The sequence below is a fragment of the Sylvia atricapilla genome, chromosome 3 (assembly GCF_009819655.1).
Source record: "Sylvia atricapilla isolate bSylAtr1 chromosome 3, bSylAtr1.pri, whole genome shotgun sequence".
In the NCBI taxonomy this organism is placed as follows: Eukaryota; Metazoa; Chordata; class Aves; order Passeriformes; family Sylviidae; genus Sylvia; species Sylvia atricapilla.
The window spans coordinates 61,440,996-61,460,887 of record NC_089142.1 but is presented as its reverse complement, the minus strand read 5'-3'; the positions used below and the strand labels follow the sequence as shown (position 1 = coordinate 61,460,887).

Here is a 19,892-nt window from a genome sequence, read left to right as displayed (position 1 = left end):
GGGGGGTGTCTTAAAGAGGCAAGGGAAAGCAGAAAATAAAGGCTGGGAAGCAGAACTGTAAATCCCAGAAAATTACAGAGACCCTGGTGAGCACATGGAGGAACTGCTTTTCGCTCATCACTGAGATATAAAATACTATAAGTTGAAAGTGATATATAAAAACCAAAGCAAGCCAAAAGCAAGACAGGGTTTGAGATGACAGTCTGACTCAGTTGGAGTCCTTTCAGAGTGCAAGTTCTCTCTAAGCCATAAGGTTCTTGTATTTTACATCAAAATTATTGCAGTTCCTTCCTGTGGATCATTTGAAGATGTTTACACGTCTTAAATGTCTTTGTTGGTGTAGTCAACTTTGGTGAGTTAGCTGAGATTTCTTTCATAAAGTTTCCTTCCTCATATTTTTTAAGCAGTGGATGGGGATAAGGAGTTATATTATTGTGTGTATGTAAACTGCAGCTAAGGGGATGTATTGCTTTGAGTAATATATATCAGACTTTGAGGTTACATTAAGTGGTAAAGGTCCAAATGTTTACTTCAGGATAAAGTTCAGGCCAAATCTTCTATGAGGTTCAGAAAAAAAAATCCTTTTTTTTTTTTCTTCTTTTTTTGTATTTCCAGTTAGTAAGGAAGTCAGTTCTGCAAGAAGCTTTGTTTTGATAATATTTCCAGATAAATCACTTACTGAAAATCCTGTATCCAAGTACTACAGCAAGACATTGCAGGCGGATTTGTAGAAAAACTGTTTGGATAAAACTGTCCAGATTTCTTAGACTTCCCACACTAAAGCAAAGTTATGATAACTCAAGAGTCCACTTGAAGGAATACATAAAGCCTGTGTTTTTTATAAAGGCAGGCTTCTTGTGTACTGGCTTTGAACCAACAGTATTTATAGTATTGCATTATGGCAAAGAAACTTTTTAGTCTTCCAAGAATTTCAGATTAAGATAACTGTATTGTTTCCCTGTATTTGTAAGGGACAGTGAACTCAGTGAACTTCTTGTACAGTGCACCTGCATGCCTGGCAGTAATGGCTTTGTAGAAAATGTGGTTTAGCTCTCAATGCTTGTTAAGGAATATTAATGGTTATCTTTGCCTGTAAAACCAGGAAAGAGAAACTGCTTTGTCCATTTCAGAGCAGTGCAAGAAGCAAGTGCCTTGTTTGTCTTTTCTTTCTCTTTCCTTAGCAAGCCCACAGAGAAGTCTAAACATAGCTAATCCCACAGGGACACAATGGAAAGTTCGGTTTTATGCCCCGGGAGTACTTTTTGGTAAAGAACAGAGCAGTCCTCAGGCAGGACTATTTGTCTCTTCTCTTTTTCCTTTCTTCTACAAAGCAAATGTCCCACAGAACAGAAATGACCAGATTTAATGTGGTAAAAGTTACAGGAGCAATAATACCTAGATGACGGGGAAGCTGCTTGTTTGGCTTTGACTGGTGGATTATTTAACTTGATGGCCACAATAACTGATGCTAAACAAATTTGTTTCAATTAGGAGTCAAATCCCAGGTTTACATCCTAGGAATTGCAGGCAGGGAAGGAGGGAAGCCATAGTTTTTCTGGGATCTAATCAGAGACTTCTGCAAGCAAAAGGTGCTCACTGGGCTGGGTCTTTGCCAGTAGGGCAGCAGCAGGACATCTGAGGAGGGGACTTGCAGCTGAAAATGCTGTGTTTATTTTTTTCTCTCGTCACATCACACAGATTAGATCTGCTTTTAAGGTGGAAAGCAGTCATAAGTGGGTTCCTGTGCATTGTGTTCCTGTTTGGCCAAGTGAGTCAGTTCATACCTGCAGCCAAATCTTGGCCCTCTGGCTGCAATTTTCCACAACACCTACAGGAACCAGGAGCACCCATTATTTTTAGCACCACACATCTTCTTAACTCCCCACAGCAACTTCCAAAAATTTTAACTTAAAAGACCAAAAATAGACTGTAGTTTTTGCTGTTCTTAGGAATTTGTATCCAGGCAGTGTTGCTGCAGCACCAGGCTTTTAAAGCAAGACTGCCCAGCAGGCTGGAGGTGGGAAATTGGTGCTTTAGGTTCAAGTCAGTGCCAGAGACAGGGGCCCATGTGCCAAACAGCAGATTCAGTAGCAGCCACGAGATTTCAGTCCATTTCCTTTAACTCTTGAACTTTATTCCTAGAAGTAAATCAACTTGAATGTATAAAACACATCCTGTCCCTGACCTCTCATGCAGGAGACTGTGTGTTCCCCATGGGTTTGATCCCCTCCTGCTCTGCCCAGGATTTAAGGAAGCTGCTGGTGCCTCCTGTTGGTATTGTCCTCCAGAAGGTGGCCTGCTCCAAGGGGTGCCCAGATCCTCTGCCCAGTCACTAAGGTGCTTGCTGTTTTGGGGGGGTTTTCCCTTGTCCGGCTGTCCCGATGTGCAGCCATCTGCTCTCCACGGGGACATGGCTTCACAGCTTGGGATAGGCACCTAACTTTCAACCTTCCTAAATGTCTAGAGCAAGTTTTTTAAGGTATTTTATCCTCCCCCAAAATACAGAGAAACAGTATTTCAGGTGACCATGCTGTTAGTAGTTCTTCCTTAAGGTATGCATTAAGCAGCATGAGCCACTGTGTCTTACGTGGAGCATCTTATTGCTGCTTCTTAGGAGACACTGTGGTTTAGACAGCAAAGAAGTGCCAAGATATGAATAATGCACAGCATATTTTACAAACTAAAGTTAGAAAAGGGTAGTACAGTGATGTGTACATTCAGTTGCTTTTTTGCCTGCTATGTCTGCTACTGGAGATTGTCTGAGGTAGGACTTGAACAATTCCATTCTGAGGGGACAAAATTTTTTATGTCAGATGATTTCCAAGTGAATGGAACCCCAAAGTAATAGTTTGTGTTTAATTACCTCAGCTATTGTGTCTATTGATTGCAAAGACAGGTTGTTTAAGCAAAAGCCTAGAGATGATTTATCTATCCTAAAACAACTAGAGACCTTTTGATTTTTTCAGGTGAGGCTATTATGAGTTATCCTTTAAAGTTATCAGTCTTTAAATATACCAAACTTATTTATTGATAGATACATTATTTTAAAAAATTTAAATGTCGATTTATCTATATCTCTCTAGCTATAGTTACTCTTCAGTTTGAGTCCATTTACAGTTCCTCTATAGAAACAGGCTATTCATTTCTTTTAAGAGAAAAGCAATTAATAAACCATAAATTACATCTGTATTTCAGTATCTCAGTAACTTCACCATCAACCTGAGATCCAGCCTAATCCTGGCAGCAAGCCTGTGCTACTGCACCTTGCTCTTGGAAACCTGATGTTGGTGTTGTAGTCTTCTCACAGAGCAGATCTTGGGCAGGCATTGCCTTTTTCCTACTTTCTCATTTTTATCATTTGTCCTCTCCTCCTTTCCCTGATACTCTTGCATGAAAGCATTTGAGTAAGCAAAGGATACCTGCAAGTACCATGAGGTGCCCTGTGGTAGCCTTTTCTCCAGTGTAAAAGTTATTATACAAATTCTTATGTGGGCAGGTCACCTCTACTAACACAGCAGACTGGCTGTAGAAAACAGGGCAAACACAACTATACAGGATTTAAAACTCCCTTTTCATATGTACAAGTTGGCTGTATTGAGAACAAATGAATGTCTTTAAATTTATAGTTAGCCTTGAACTGTAGTGCAGAGTGTGTAATCCCCAGCCATGAATAAAACAGGATCAGAATTTTATGTATTTCTCTCGGTGGGTTATTTCAGCCACAGAACCTTGCATATAACCATCAGAGTTGGACTGAAAGGGGAAATACTGTCCTTCAAACTATACATCAATTTAAAAACATGCTGAGCCCACATGAACATGTCTTTCTAAGTGTGCTTTTCACTGGCAGTCAAGAAATCAAGTTTGGTCAGAACAGAAATTTGTTAAAAGGAAATTGTTTCATTCATATGCCCAAATACATTCTTAAAATGGACATCATTTTCTGCTGTACTGGTTCATTTGTTCCAGTCAGTGGCCCTTAACAAAGAGGGCTTGAGTGTTGGATCATATGCCCCCATTATAAAACCAGAAAAAAAGTTAAATAATAAAACAAATTTGCTAACAAACGGCAGCGAAATAAAAGTCATTGATTCATGTCCTGTAGCAGTAGAAGAAGCTTGTATAATTCAAATACTCAGAGCAAACTTTTTACTAGGCATTTATAAATTAGACTCATTCTAAAATCAATGTTGGAAGTAAAAGCAACAGTGATTGTAATGTTAGAATAAGTAATTGAAACATTAAGTAACTCTTTCAGAATACTTACTTGGTGGTACACAGAAAGGAAAGGACAGGCACCTTATCTTTGCTGTGCTCATGACCACAGTTGACTTAAGATGTTCGCAGAATCAGGGGACTTGTGGATAGGGAAAAGAATGAGAGCATACAAAAGCCAAAAAGCAGACAACACATGTGGCATCATCCAGAAATATGAGGAAACATGAGCCAGGACTTGGAGTTCTGAAGCTTTCCACCAAAAGAAATACAGTATGTGCAGTTATAATACTTAAATATTCACTCCTTTTTATCTCTTCTGAAAACAGAGAAGAATGAAGAAGAGGAGCAGGAAGCCAAAAGAGAAATAAAACGTAGACTCAGTAGAAAGGTGATGATGTGCTTTTTTTGTATTGTATATTTCTGTACACAGAATTATGTTTTATAAGAATCTAAAATTCAGTGTGTAGACATGGCTGCAAATGTCCATCAGTCATTTTCCCAAATCAGAAATCTGCTTAAAAAACAGTACAAGCTAAGTCCATGCTGGGGAACCCCGACGCTGTCCAGTTCCATACACTTGGAGAAGCATACCGAGTCTGGTCATATTGGTGTTTCTAAGGCAGAGGACATAAGTGACATATTTACTCTGTAGCATAACCACCTCTGTCATGTATAATCAAAAGAGCAGCCACACCTGTAGATCCACTCATCCCTAGAGCAGTGGAGAGGGCAGCAAAACAATGTGATCCCTATAAAATCCCTTCAGTGCTCTTCTAGCTACATCAGTGGTCTTAGCTTCTGCAGATGGGATCATGCTCATTGTCCCTGGAAATGGAGCAGTTACAGATCTGTTCTGGGAGAAGATGGGAGGAGTTTTCATAAGTATCCCTGGTCTGCCCATCTCTGCAAAAATACAGTTTCCCAAATGTGATTGTCCTTAGTTAACTAAAGTGAATATTGTTTAAGGTGACTGAAACAATCTGGCGTCATAATGACCCCTAGATGGTCAAAACCAGGGTTTTTTGTTAGGCAGATACTTCCAAATCTCATGTATTTTTGGTATTATAGTTTTAACACAGTATAAGCATTAATGCAAATGGCCTAGTGGGGTAATGATGGTTACAAAGTCACAATTAATATTCCAGGGATAACTGTCATGATTCTCTGTGACCTGCCTGACAAAAGACTATTTTTATAATTGAAGAAATCAGGTTAGGCTGCCTCCCCATTCCTGCACAGCACTCCCAGGATGGTGCCTTTTTTAGACACCTGAAAGTGACCCTATTTAGAAATACCATTAAAGTTCTCTTGAGATTACATCATACCCTCCTCTTTTTATTTTATTTCATCTTATTAAGCATACTATTTTCTGCCTCCTGCTTACAGCTCAGTCTGAGGCCTACAGTGGCTGAACTTCAAGCGAGAAGAATCCTTCGATTTAATGAGTACGTGGAGGTCACGGAATCTCCGGATTACGACCGTCGTGCTGACAAGCCTTGGGCCAGGTTAACTCCTGCAGACAAGGCAAGGGACAAATGTAGATTATGATAAAATGTTTCCATCTGTCACTTTTGGGGAGCTTTCCTCTGGTTTACATTCTCTTGATGCCAGCATCACAAATGACATCTGCTGGTGACAGCAAGATTGTCATGGTATTACTGTGCATCTACTGTTTGCAGCTAAGAAAACCCACTCAGATGCCTATTAAGAGCATATTTTCCACCTCCATTATGACAGTTCAGTCCAGAATTTCTAATTTTTTTTCTAATTTTTAAATCCTTGCTAAGACAGATAAATGCTTACCAAAGGTGGCCCTGATCTGTGGGAATTCAGGCAGGGGTTTGCAGGCAGAAGTCCGCATCACTGCTACCAGGAGTTGCTTTTGCCACTCAGTCGAGTGAAAAAAGGTGAAAGCTGCTCCATCCTCCTCAAGGTTCTTGGCCATAACCATGAGTGCAGGAACTGACCACGTGCATGCAGCACACCGTCTTGGGAAGTTTGCCCCTAACATCCGACAGTTAATATAGCTGTGCTGCCTGACTTTAAAGGATGAGACAAATGATCCTGTGATTCTCCTTTTAAAAAAATATCAGTCAAAGATTAACATAAAGTACTCTTCCATTTCCCTCCTATACTAGTTAATGAAAGGAGAGCTGTGAGATTCAGTCGGCCAAAAGTGCTGGCTCTTAAAGCACTGGGTCTGAACCAAGATCTGTGGATTTTATGCAACTCCTGTGAGATGTGCTTGACGTGAAAAGTGATGTGTGCAAGAACCCACTCTCTTTTAGCTAAAGGTAGTGAAGCACTGATTTTATTTCAGGTTTTCTTTTAATATTAACGTTAAAAATCGCCAGCTCATCTGACAATCGTATCAGGTCAGGGTGAAGTAGTTAAAAATGTAGTCAGAAGTGCTTGTAGATGTTGGTTATGGGAGCTGCTGAGCACTGTCTAGTCCTCCATAGTCTGTGGGAAGTTAAAATACCCAGCACCTCCACTTTGACAGAGGTCCAACTAGGGTAAACTGCACCAGAAAAAACAATGGATTCCTACCTACTTCAGGATAGCAGTTTTTAGTCTCAATTCATTTTGTAATTAACAGGTGCCCAAGGGTGGTTCTGTGAGCCCCAAGTCTGTTTGCCTTAGCAAACTTGGGGTTGCCTGGAAACTCCCTTGTCCTTTTATTTCCCAGAGATATCATTATTCTGATTCCAGTGGGACCAGAAAATTGTGCTGCAACTATATTACAGAGCTGGAGCTCTGCTGTCTTTGTTGCTGATTTGGTGCTCAGAAATCATTTACTCTTTACTACTAGCTTCATATAATCATGCTGTTGTGTCTAAACACACCTGCTTAAAACAGTTTCTCACTTATAAGATTGCATTATAGGTGATGCTATAATTTTGTCATGCTGCTTGTCTGTTCTGCACTGAAAAGCATGCAGACCAGGTGACATTTCTTTAGGGATAAATGAAATGATACTGTCTTTATTTGAAGTAGTGAAAGAAAAGAATGAGTAAGAATAAACTGTCATTTCCTTTAACAGTGAAGGTAGGAAGTTGTATGGCATAGAAGCAAAACTCCTTGTAGTATATATTAGAATATTTCAGAATTTGTATTTATTACTTGATGAAGAAAATTGCTTTTCAATCTCTTAACATAAGCAACAAGGCATTTACAAACTGTACTGAATTTCTGCTCTTCTTTAGTATCTGCCATCTGAAAACCCAAGCCTGAAATGTCCAAATAATTAATGTCATTTTACATATAACTAATCAAATCAGGTGACTAATTCCAATTAAAACAAACAAACAAACAAAAAAAAGTGCTGTTCATCTTGCATTCTTGAAGTCCTGTCTCCAGAGGGAAGGTATAAGGGCCCTGCTGTGTGCACAGTGCCTGTGCAGGCAGACTGACTCACCAGTTCCTCAGGGCTGTGCCTGGAGATAGAATCCCCTTCTGTCTACCTATTCAACACGTGATTGTCAGGGTAATCCAACCCCTTGCTCATTTTTGTTGGTAAGAGTGCTCCATTTCAGAGTGGGCTTTGTTCACCCATTGCAGTTTATTTGGTGTTTCTTGGTTTACTTTTGATGCTTGATGCTTTGTGTTTCTTTGTAGTGGATGAGTGTTTTGAACAGCTGTCGTTGAAAAGTCATTCTTGTTAATGATCAGAAGTATGTGAGAGCTGTGGATTTCAGTAAGAGGGAATGAAAATGTAAGCACCTGCAAGAGTAGGGGCACATTTCCTTCAGACTCCGTTTTCCATGAAAATTCATATTTCTTATTGTTGCATATATCATTATTGTTTATTAGGCAGCAATACGGAAAGAACTGAATGAATTTAAAAGCACTGAAATGGAAGTCCATGAGGAAAGTCGGCAATTTACCAGGTGGGTGAATCCCTCTTCTTGTGTAAGTGGGAGAAATTAGTATGACAACAACCCTCTGCTTTTCTGCAAGGTCTCTGCAGTTCAGTGTCACAATTAGGACTCCTACCTATCATAAGTCCACTTGAATCCCACCACTGATTCCTTTGGAATTCCCGGTATTGCTGATGTCGTCTCTAGCTGATACAGCAGTGCAGGTGACTGCAATAGACTGGTCACTATGTATGGGGAATCAAAAAAATAATCCTTTGAAAGAAGGTGTCAGTTCTTACAGCTGAAGTTAGTAATCCTCAAGCACACAAAAGAAAAGGGATTTCCTCCTCTGGCAGCACTCCCTTGCTCATTGAAGTATACATTTGTGTAGTGCATTTCTTAAGTGAAAACTAGATGGTCTTTTGAACTTCCGAAAAGCTCACCAGGGTCTTGGCAAGCTTTCTAAGGGTCACTTAGGCTCCTAGCAGCACTTTCTGGGGAACAAGATAGATTCCGTTATTGCCACTTCTAATGTGTTCATGTAGATTTGTTTTGTACTCTGCTTTGGATAACACCAAGATGTTGTCTGAAGCATTATTATTTTAAGGAGGTCAGAAGTGTCCACAGTTTTTTAGCAGGCTTTCAAATTTGGCAGAATTATTCCAAGGGGGAGGAACACATTGTCTATAATCTTCTTGGCATGTGTTCATTTTTCTTGGGAGTTATAAAGGCTGAAAATTGCCACCAGCAATCAAAACTTGATGTTAGGGTTGGCCAACATTGTGTACATAGTATTAATGTCTTTGCTTCCACAGACAATTAAGTCAAATAAAAATAATTGTCTAAGACTGGGTCTCTTCTGTTTCCTGCTACTGCTTCAACCAAACTCAGGATCTGAGCTAGTGAGTGTGAATCACCTAATTGAAGAATGCATCACAAGGAAAATTCATAATGGGTGATTGGGTGTTTCATGTATCTGCTACTTCACTGCTTGACTTCACAACTTCAGTGATTTCTTTCTCACCAAAACATGGAGTTTTTACAGATAATACATTTAAGTCACTTCTGTGTAGATGCAACATAAACAAATTCATTTTTGAAAATTCAAACCAGTTTCACAGACAGCAAACCTAAACCAGAAGATGAAGCAGGATGCATGGTTTTAATTGAGTGTTGCATTCTGACCACTAGAAAATGTCCTTTTCAAACATGGAGATGTATCTTTTCATTTGGCTTCCGATGTAATTTTCTCTTTAGGTAGCAGGTAATGTATCTTTTTCAGATTATATAATAATACTGCTTTTAAAAAAAGAGCATCCCAAGGGAGAGAATTAAAATAGCAGGTACAGAAACCAACCCCTTGCTTACATTGTTGTGTTTCTTGAGTTGCATTGCAATATTGAAGCCTAAGTACAGACAGGCATGATTCATACAAAAAGAATTGAATATTTTTTCATGAGCTTTGAGAACAGTTGACACTGATTACAACTGGATTTTTGAAAGCTAAACCAGAGAACTAGTGGAGTGACAAACCAGTAAAAAAGTGAATTATTATTTTCAAGAAGGGCCTTTGAAAGTTGAGTAAAAAATAGTTACAGCCAAATTGTGATAAATATAGGCAATGATTCTATAGGGTCCTGAAAGAATTTCAGCTGGAGGGAAGTCAGATATTTTTCTATTCCTTCCCCATGCTCTTTTGTTTCACTGGTCATGTTGTGGAGTTACTAGACAGAAGTCAGAAGAGTAGCACCAGGAAAACCTACTTAAGAAGAGAATAACATGCAGATGTTTTAAGTCAATTGCAATTTTGAAAATAAAAACAGATCACATTTTCTCCGAGAAGTCTCATTAAAAATTATGTACTTTCTGCTATGTAATATTGGATTGATACAACAAATGTGATTTAAGAAAACCATAGCCAGAAGTCTCTAGCCAGAGAATTAATTTCTCATACTTTAATTATTTTCAAGAAGATCACTGAGGTAATGCAAACCAAAAGGCACTTCCATTGGCACCTGATTAGCAAAGGCTATTCTGTGATATACTGAGTTAACAAGGAAGCTGCTTACTAAACAGAAATAGTTTCTACTGTATGGTTTTCTATATTATTGCAATTAAATATGGATGATTTAATGTTATAATCAGTACTTACAATATATTTGAAATGTTAAAATTTTATATTAAACTTGGAAAAGAAAGAACAATGGGTTTCATTGTTCATCATTTACTGTAATGACTGTCAATTGACTGGTTTTATATTCCTAGTAATTTAGACTGATTCTTTCTGTTATTTCATAACAAAATCCAAGAAAATTAGTTTCTAAAAATAGAGAAAGCAATACAAGTTTGGGAGGAGCATATTAGCAGGTGTTCATGAAGTGTTTTTAATGAAAATGCTATATATAGTCCAGTATATTGTTATTCTACAAAAACACAAAACCCCTGTGTCTTTTTAGCAATCCTCTGTACCCTAATTTAGCAGATGAGCTGCATAGTTGTGAATGCCAGGCTTTGTACACATCTCCTTCATTTGAGAAATGCATCCCTGTATTGTATTGAATTAACTTACAGGGACAGTGTGTGGAGCTATTAAGAGAAAATGTGTCAAACAAAAACTTAGGTAAATATTGTGTAGATGCATCATTATCTATGCCTTTTTCAAGCTGCTGCATCTGTTACTATTTCATGGACAGATAAATTTTTAAAGCCATTTAAACAGATTTATGTCTGGTGGTAGATAGATTGAGAACCTGATACTGGTGCCCTCCTTACCCTTTTGCTTGGATTCATTACATTTAGCATGATTTAGAATTTCAATTGCTGTAGGTTCCTAACTTATTATAGAAGGGGTTGGTGACACCTTTTGGAGCAACCCATTTCTCTAGCCATCATACAGGCAATCTGGAGTGATGTACATGCCCTACCTAAAAGCCTAAAAAAAGTGAGGTGTATTTGGGCCTTCACGTACCTCAGTTCATTGCTGCTAATAAGAAGAGAGCATCTAAGGTGCCATAAAATTTGTTGCTTGCATAAAAGAAAATACAAAGTTTTTGTTAACCTCATTTTGCACGAGGATTAAAACCACAGAAATTTAATTTTTATTGTTTAGCAAAGCTTTTCTGATAACAGTTACTAACAGCATCTCCAAATAATGGATGCAATTGTGGCAAAATCTATATTGGCAAACAAAACAGACTGGAGACTGTTCTCTGGCCCTGAGGCCAGCAGGCTTGGCACAGCTTGAATCCTTGCAGTTAACCTCTTCCTCTCACCTCAAAAGAGGGTGATGTCCCCCCCCCACCCAGCCTGCCTGCTGTCCTGTGCTAACCCAAACCATATCCAGGCAGTATCTGAAAACACTGGCTGAGCCAAGCAAAACTATGCCAGGGACCACACTGGCAGGTTAATGGTATGGACAGACAGCAACACACCAGTGCTTGAGACAGACAGCAACATACCAGTGCTTGAGCCACGCCAAATCTCTGTTTGATTTTCTAAGTAGAGGAGATGGACAGTGGGAAATAACAGGTCTGACTCTTAACCAATACAGATGAGGAAAATCAGGAACAATTAGCCTAAAGGAAACAGCTATGAGAGCAGGATGAGGATTGGTGTCATTGTCAGTTGAAATAACATAATTCTGAGTTTTTTATTTTATCTTTTCAGGTTTCATCGTCCATAACTGTTTGACCACATCCCATAATTCAAGTAACAATTTTCTTTGAGGAAATCGTTGTGTCCTGAAGATCTGAAATTGCACTGGAACTTGATTATGAGTGTGTGCTACAGCTTATCCTGAGGCTAATGAAGAAAGTGGCTCTCGTCTTTGTCAACGGACAAATGATTTGTCTAGGAGGAGAGCCCACAGGAAGCATTTGTCCATGTCCAGACAGACCACGGTTCTGTGGCCAGCCCACACAGACAAGCCAGTGGAATTGTCAGAGCTCCACAAGTCAGGAAGTGCTGAAGACAATCGCTGGAGAGCCTGCTGCCAGGATCTCATTGGGCTTCATGGGGTTGGGACTGAGGGTAACAAAGAGGGAAGGGGGATGACAAAAGAACTGAGAGCTGGGAGAAAAGACACTGTTTGTCAGTCCACAGAGAAAAGTGGAATGGATGGGACTGCTCAACAATGCACTTGGCCAGTGGGAAAAATTATTTTTTAAAAAAACTGAGAGTGTAAGCAACTGTGCGTGTAGGTTTTTATAGTGGCTGCAGCCCGTCTTAAAAAGATAGCAAGCCATAAGTCCTTGTGTCATCAGTACTTTAGGAAGAACTATCATTTTTTTTGGTGCCAGTAAATACAGTTGCCAGAAATTAGTCCTAGTATAACTCAACTGTCTTTTTTTTTAAATCCCAGTGCGCATGCTTCAGGAAAACACATGGAACATTCATACAGAACAAGTAATATATTTTTTTGGTTTTTAATGTTGACATACGCTGGATCCTCAAAAATACATAAACAGGATTTGAAGGACAAACAATGTGACACTATGAATGCAGTGAAATGCTTTGTGTTTAGAAACCCTCCTTGCTGTCTGTCGCTTGCCATTCAAACCAGAGGGATCATTATCTTTGTCATCCATGGCAGGCAGTGGTGACACCTTTCACATCATGCTAGTGTGAATCCAAAGTCAGAATTGAAATTAGGCACAGAAGTCTTTATTAATAGGCCTGAGCAGCGATTACTAATGTAACTTTTTACATTTAAGGACTCTTGCACTGCTTTGAGGAAGAACTTCTGGATGAATCAGTATGTCTTCATCTAGTAGTCCTTCAAAAGTGAAAGAAAAATCCTTGGAGTGTCTCCAGTCTGTTTTTGTTCAGAGTGAAGAATGCTTCTTAGATTCATAACTTTTTATACTATCTTGAAATTGTACATGTGAATGCAGTACTATAAAAATTAAGTGGTATGGAGTGTGAAAGGCAATACATGGTTTTTGTAAGTTGGCCCAAAGGCCTATTAAAAAGCCTGTGGCATTGTTTACACTAAGAAATTCTCTGTCTTATATTAGCACTTATTTATCCTTTGAATTAGTGTACACAACATTGAGGGGGGTGGGGTCTGGAATTCACATATGCATACATTTAATGCAGTATTACAATATATTTGCTATTTATCCTTTCTAATGTATGTGTACATATTACAATTTATTTTTGTCTTTTATGTGTCCTGTTCAGTTTTTAACTATGAAGTGTAAGTATTTCTTTTTCTGGCAATAAAAGATCTGTGTAGATGTGATTTTTACCTCAGAACCTGTGATAGATTATTGTGGAATGCGTTTAGTATATAAAATTGAAGGTGGTTGTTAAAGATGTCAGCCTAAAGGCAAGAAGGTAATTTGATGGCTAAAATTAGATATCCCTCTTTAGAGCTATTTACAACAAGACCAGGTTTGCATAAATTAAATATTTTAATGAAGAGCACTTCTAGTAACAGGAGAGTGCATTCCAACAGCTGTCATTCTCCACTAGTCTATGATTTTTAAAAACATTGGCAAACCTTTTTTAAGAAAGGTAAGACTTAAATGACTGTAAGGATCCATTACACTTTGGTAAAAATCTAATGATATACAAGCTACAAAATATCAATAACCGAATTTAAAAAGCAATCTGCATGCTTGTAGCAAAGAAAAGAAAGCAGCACCTTCCTTTTTTAATGGAATCAATAAGAGCCATTAGGATTGCATTGTCAGAAAATAAGTTTCTGGAAAGCCCATCATTTTATAAATATAGAAATGCCACTTTGACATCAAGGAAGCAGTGAAAATGTATTCTTTGGCACTAAATCATAGAGGAATTAGCAGGGCACTAGAGCTAAGATTTGTCAGCAAATCTGGTAGAATGCTAATTTTTATTTTTAGAATTTGAAGAGTAAACTTAATAAGTTACACTAGAATAGTTTTGCTTAAACTTTTTCTTGCTGATGTTGATGTTGCCACATTTAGGAATGTGCGTCTAAAGTCATATACAGATCTACTATGTTGACTTTGAAGTATAAAACACAGTATTTCACTTCAAAGGAAATTAGTGGAACAATTAAATAGATCTGTGTTGCCTTAACCTCATTGGAACATTTGAAAGCAGCCAAAATACTGAAGGCAGAAAGACAGCTGTTGCACGGGCAGAATAACTTGGACAAAGGTAAGGTCAGACTATAAATACTTTATATATGACAGTAGCTCCACCACCATGCCAAGGTACACACAGGTTACACAAACAAACTAAAACTTGTTAAACTCTTAGGATGAAGTGAAAAAATTGTCTTTGCAAGAAGACATTCCTCTATACTAGGCCTGGACCATGGATGGAAAGTCATGTGCCAACCTTTTTGTTTTAAGAGTAATAACACAAAGATGAGGATATAACTTCTGGCTCAGACTTGTTCAAGCTGAAGTTATGTCATAAGAAATAAGGACGCATAGGTGAGGTATCACTTACTCTTTCCCTGTTCTTCTGGGATTGGAGGGGTTTTTTGTGAAGTATTCCCTTAAAGCCATTGCAAGATGCAGAACACTAGTCTTGGTAGAGATGCTGAATTAATTTTCAATTTCTTACTATTTTGTTAATAATAATCCAATGCATTCTTTGGCTCAGAGTTCAGTGAACTAATTAAGCACATTTATATAACTGGACAAAAAGAATTGCCTTTATTGGAACTTATGTAAAATCTTATGTAGTATACTTGCAGAATTGGAACTACAAACTATCCATAGTGTATTGTATCCAAACAGAGACATGGAATTGTATATACTATTTTTATATTCTAAATATCACCTGGCAGAAAAACAACATGTAAATTGTTGTCCATGCAATAAAAAATAATGAGAATTCAGTATGTCACCATGTGCAGTGAAGCAAGTTTGCTTTGAGAAGCCTGAAGTCAATTTCTGCTATCTCTCCTAGTACTCTGTATTGATAATTTCAAATGTTTTCCCATTGCATCAACAACCCATTGGAAATACTACACCACAGACCTGTTATGATGCTGCATGCCTGATAGAAGGGAAAAATTGGGATAAGTCATGAGAAATTCATGAGTGAGTAATCCTAGAGTTAAAAATAAAAATATGTTAAACAGGCAAAGAAAAAATAGCACTTTTCATGCAAAGTATAGTACAGTCCAATTGGCTAAGAGGGATCAGTATGATAATTTTTATCAAGTTGGACAAATAATTTAAATGTCATCCACAGTATATGACAAACCTTACAGACATGATACCTATGTTCCACAGAGTCAGGTATTCTATATCTACAGAAAGAGAAAATGAGCAGCTTGAACTAGTGGTTTCTGAAATGATCTCATACATAATATTTATCAGTATAATCACACATCACAGTATGTTGCAGTGGGTGCAAAAGAATGGATTCTTAATCAAATCCTAATTTCTTCTTCATATAAAAAAATTGAAATGCTTCTAGAGTCTCTCATCTCTCTCTTCTTTCAGGTAATATATATTAGTCTTTATAACTCAAGTACAGTCTATCTGAATTTTTTTTTAATTGTGCTATATATGTTGACTCAATAATTAAAAAAAAAACAAACAACTAAATGCTAATGATTATTTAAGCTAAATACCATTTCGGCTGGTGATTTGAAACATGGTAGGACAAGAAGCAACATCTCTTCAAAATCATTGTAAGTATCCATGACCATTTGTAGTTCTACAAGACTGCATTTATTTGTTGGGTTTATCATTTACCTACAGTTGAGTGTGTCCCTTGCTGTGGTGGATTTTACCACGGTATGATGCGTTGTGGGGCAAGACAGCCCCACCATCTGCTTTGGCCACCCTGAGCATCTCTTAGAAAAGCACCACAACCTCCGTGTTGACATGGAAAAACCACATCAGATGAGCACCCATTTTTTAACTTGAAAGCCAAATGAAAGCTGTGAAACAAAGGGATGAAGTATCCCTGAAATTATAGAAATTAGACCCCTCCTTCCAGGTGAAATTAGTGCTTGGTTTCCTGCAGAGATGCTTCGAACTCAGACCTGTACCTAAAATAATGCTACAGCTACATGAGAGAATTTGTTTCAAATTAACAGTCGCTTAACCTGACTATAAACTCCAACTGACCCCAATTTTGTATCATTGTAAAGTGCAAGAAGATCCAGGCAGCAACAGACTAAAAACATCTAATTCAGGCTGGCAGCCTGGGAATCAACCACAACTCCTTGACTGTCTGCAGCTGGCAGGGCTTGGTGTCCAGGTAGGGAGAGCCACACTGTCACCTGGGTACCTGGCAGGACAGGCCTGTGTGAGCACTGCTGACATCCTAAGCAGAGACCTGAATGCTGGCCCATATCTTAATGTCTAAGATATGCAAACCAAGCTAAAAGCTTACATTTTCATGAGACTGTCAGGTAGACATATGAACCATGTGTTTAACACTTTCACATCCTCTGGTTTTAATGATCTTCAGGAGTTAAGACCTGTCCCATTGCTGCAAACTAAACATACTCAGGGTGAAAAACAAAAAAGTATGGATAAATTTGCCTCCTGCCTTTAGGATCTTTCACATTTAGTTCCATTATTGTTGCTATCTGTACCCTTATTATACCAAGATCAGTGCAATGCTCACTGATGGGACATGGATTCTGATGAAAAGAAAAAATATATTCTGAAAGATTTTATAAGGTTGATACAAAAATACTTTGAAGGTCAAATTTTAAAAAACAAACAAAAAAAAAAAGTCCCCAGAGTAGCTTAAAACTTTTATTTAACAGAAATCTGAAAGAAACCCCACCAAAACTTATGAAACTGTATCTATAGGGAGAAAGGGAGAAATGAAGTGAAACTAACATATATTTGCTGAAATGTTCAAGCAGGTTTCTATTTATTAACTTTAATAATTAATAAGGTCTTGTTTCACTTTGTGTTCCCATTTCCTTTAAGGATTTTAACAAGATACAGCATTTCCACCAATATTTTCTAGAAGCTGCATATTGCATCAGATAGAAACAAAGCAAGCAATGGTATTATCAGTATCTTCTTGTTCAAACATAAATTCTTTATATTTAAAAAAAATCTTGCAATACTATGTCAAATTTAACAATATTTGAACATTGTTATGATACAGTAAAACATTAAAACGTTGCTAAATATATCTTCCTTTCACTACTTTGTGTGGTGGTATATTAATTTGTAAACTTGTATAAATTTTGGAATTAAAGAAATACTGTGTTTTGGAATATTATTATTTTAGCTGGTGTGATTTGAAACAAAAATACCAATGGCTTGTTTGAATGGGCATCGACTGTATCAGCAGCAGGACAAGGGTGTGGAGATGGCACATGCTTAATTGCCTGCAACTCTTTAAATAGCTCCTAAGTTTTGGGAGGGGAGGAGGGTTTCCTTAAAAGAAACAGAATTCCATTTACAACTGAACTGCAAATCTGGGAGAGGCACAAGCAGACTGCAGAGCACAGACACTGTTGTACACACAGGAGCTGATAAAGTGGGTAAGTTTGTGTCCCTTTCCAGCATTCTACAGCACAATAACTCAAACCAGTTAAATCATGGCAATGTTTGTGTGCTGTGCTTTGGACCCAGCTGTACCTTAAACCCTGTGAGATGACGAGCCTGTACTTCTCTGGCAGAGCTGCTGTACACCAGGACAGGTTCAGCAGTAGGAATCACTGCACCTCTGCCTCTTCCAAGCAAGTCTGCACGGACACTGCGGAGCAAGGACTCCAGTAAGGAGGGCTCGATCACATATCCACACCAGTGTGGGTTGCTAAGCTCCACTGGGGAATCCCAAGGATTCAGGACAGCCAGAAAATTCTTACTTGCTGCATAGACTCTAAGGTGGCCACAATCACTTGAAATGGAATTTTCACGTGAATTCATTTGAATTAAAATTTTGCATACAGAGTGTCACCAATTCATACACACTGGGCCAGTTCTTGGACTTTATTGTTTCTATTAATTTGATGAAAAGTAGTAAAAAATTATTCTTTAAATAACTTCTTTGATTTCATTAAATATTCTCATTTACAAATCAAGTAAGGCAAACAAAACTCAAGCCTTGGCTCCCCACTGCCCATCATGCTAAATAGTTACTGGTAACTACAAAAAAAGTATCATAAGCATTACCAGTTTAGAATTGCTGTCCCTTTAAAATGTACTTTCCACATGTTTCATTACTTTCAAAAGATGGAAGGGTGTGGACAATCAATACTGATAACTTTTCAGCTTACACAGGGCGGATTTTATGTAACAATTATAAAATGAATGCATCTGCTTCGCTCGGTGTGATTGAATATGGTAACTAAAGAAGTGGCAGATCTGATACTGCATTTTACACAGGTGTGTGGTAAGTGTGAATGCAAGTAACTGTAATTGTTACAAAGTAATGATAGCTGCTTCTTGAGGTTTTATCTGTAATGTAGTATATATATATATACACACATATGCAAACAAATATAGTCCAGAATCTTCACCTGAAAAACATAAAGAATGTATTTGGGTGTTTATACAGTACATATGTTATGTTTGTTTTATGGTGGTTTTATTAAACAAGGAAACTGAAAGTGTGGTGCCTAGTTGTACAGGACTGTTGGATACTCTGCTGTGCACAGTTCCAAGTGCCTTACAAAATTGTTTAGCTCTTTGAATTATAGAGATATATTAATGGATATATATAAATCACCTCAATAAAACTATTCAGAAAATCTTTATTGAAAATATTTTGTTCTTGAATCCCTAGCATGTACATGAGCACACACAGTAAATTTAGAGAGCCTCCAGAGGCCAAATTAAACTCCTTCTTCATGGAAATGAGATGAAAAAAGGTTCCTGAAACCTTCCTTTGAATTCTGGCAGTCCTTCAAACACATCTGGTAAATTCCCTGTGTGTGGTGTATTCACGGAGAGGTGTGTTCAAAGAGGTGATGCTCAATTTAAAAACACCAAGTTAGGGTTGTAGCTCAATCGTTTTTGAGACCTAATTTTTGCTGCCAATTTCCCCTTTCTTTATCAGAAAGAAGTGCATTTTACCAGTTCCATTGACAGCAGATTTGCAGTGGAAATTCACTCTCTGCACATGAACAAAGTTGATCTGCACAGCTGAGGGTTCAGCCTAGTCAGCAGTGCATCTGCTAATCTTTTAACTTTCAAAGTGACTGACAATAACCTTTGTTTTTAATTACTTTGCAATAATTTCTTCTTTGCAAGAACTAAGAGAAAAAATGAGCATAAATTTCCTCACACAGAAGGAAATCTGATGATTATGTAAAGGATTGATGATTATGTTAAGGATATGCTTCCAGCATGTCATCTTGTGGCTGCTTTGACAGTGGGACTGTTTCAATACTGACCATTTTTCTTCTGTAAGCATGGAAGAAGCAGTTAGTGACCCCCTCAGTCTCTGTAGCTGCTCTTTGCTGAGTTCTCTTAGTAGTCTCTGCAAAGAACCCAGTGAGGGAGTACAGTGGGATGGATGGTCTTGTAAGGCTTCAATGAAATGAGAAGCTTAAGCAGAGTCTCCAAGACACTCTCTCATACACAGTTCACATACATGTAATCATAAATACTGAATATTGATATAAATCAGGAGATTATTCACCCTCAGGTATCAACCAAGGAGGACATGTGGTGCCTATTGTTGCTAATCCTCTATTAAAACTCATCCCCAGATGAGTTACTGTTAGCATACATTAGCAATCTTCTGTGATATGGGAAGGAACCTGTTTTAATCTCTGTGTGAACATATAATGCATATCCTTCCACCTAAATATTTAGAATCTAACTAGGAAATTCACGGGATGGATGTCAATTAAGACAGAAAACACTGAGACTTAACTGAATA

At 38.0% G+C, this 19,892-nt stretch overlaps 1 protein-coding gene across 4 annotated transcripts in view; it reads left to right on the top strand.

The window, feature by feature from the left end:
• Positions 1-13,320, top strand: part of PHACTR2 (phosphatase and actin regulator 2) — a 128,470-nt gene extending 115,150 nt beyond the window's left edge. For 3 of the 4 annotated variants that reach the window (XM_066315559.1, XM_066315557.1, XM_066315556.1), the window contains 4 exons: positions 4,545-4,606; positions 5,605-5,742; positions 8,032-8,108; positions 11,745-13,320. In XM_066315559.1, the coding sequence (XP_066171656.1) occupies positions 4,545-4,606; positions 5,605-5,742; positions 8,032-8,108; positions 11,745-11,760 (293 nt within the window). In that variant the 3' untranslated portion in view covers positions 11,761-13,320. Of the gene's footprint in view, positions 1-4,544; positions 4,607-5,604; positions 5,743-8,031; positions 8,109-11,744 lie in introns of those variants that run through there. The other variant, XM_066315558.1, reaches the window with a different exon arrangement.
• Positions 13,321-19,892: the final 6,572 nt, after the last annotated feature.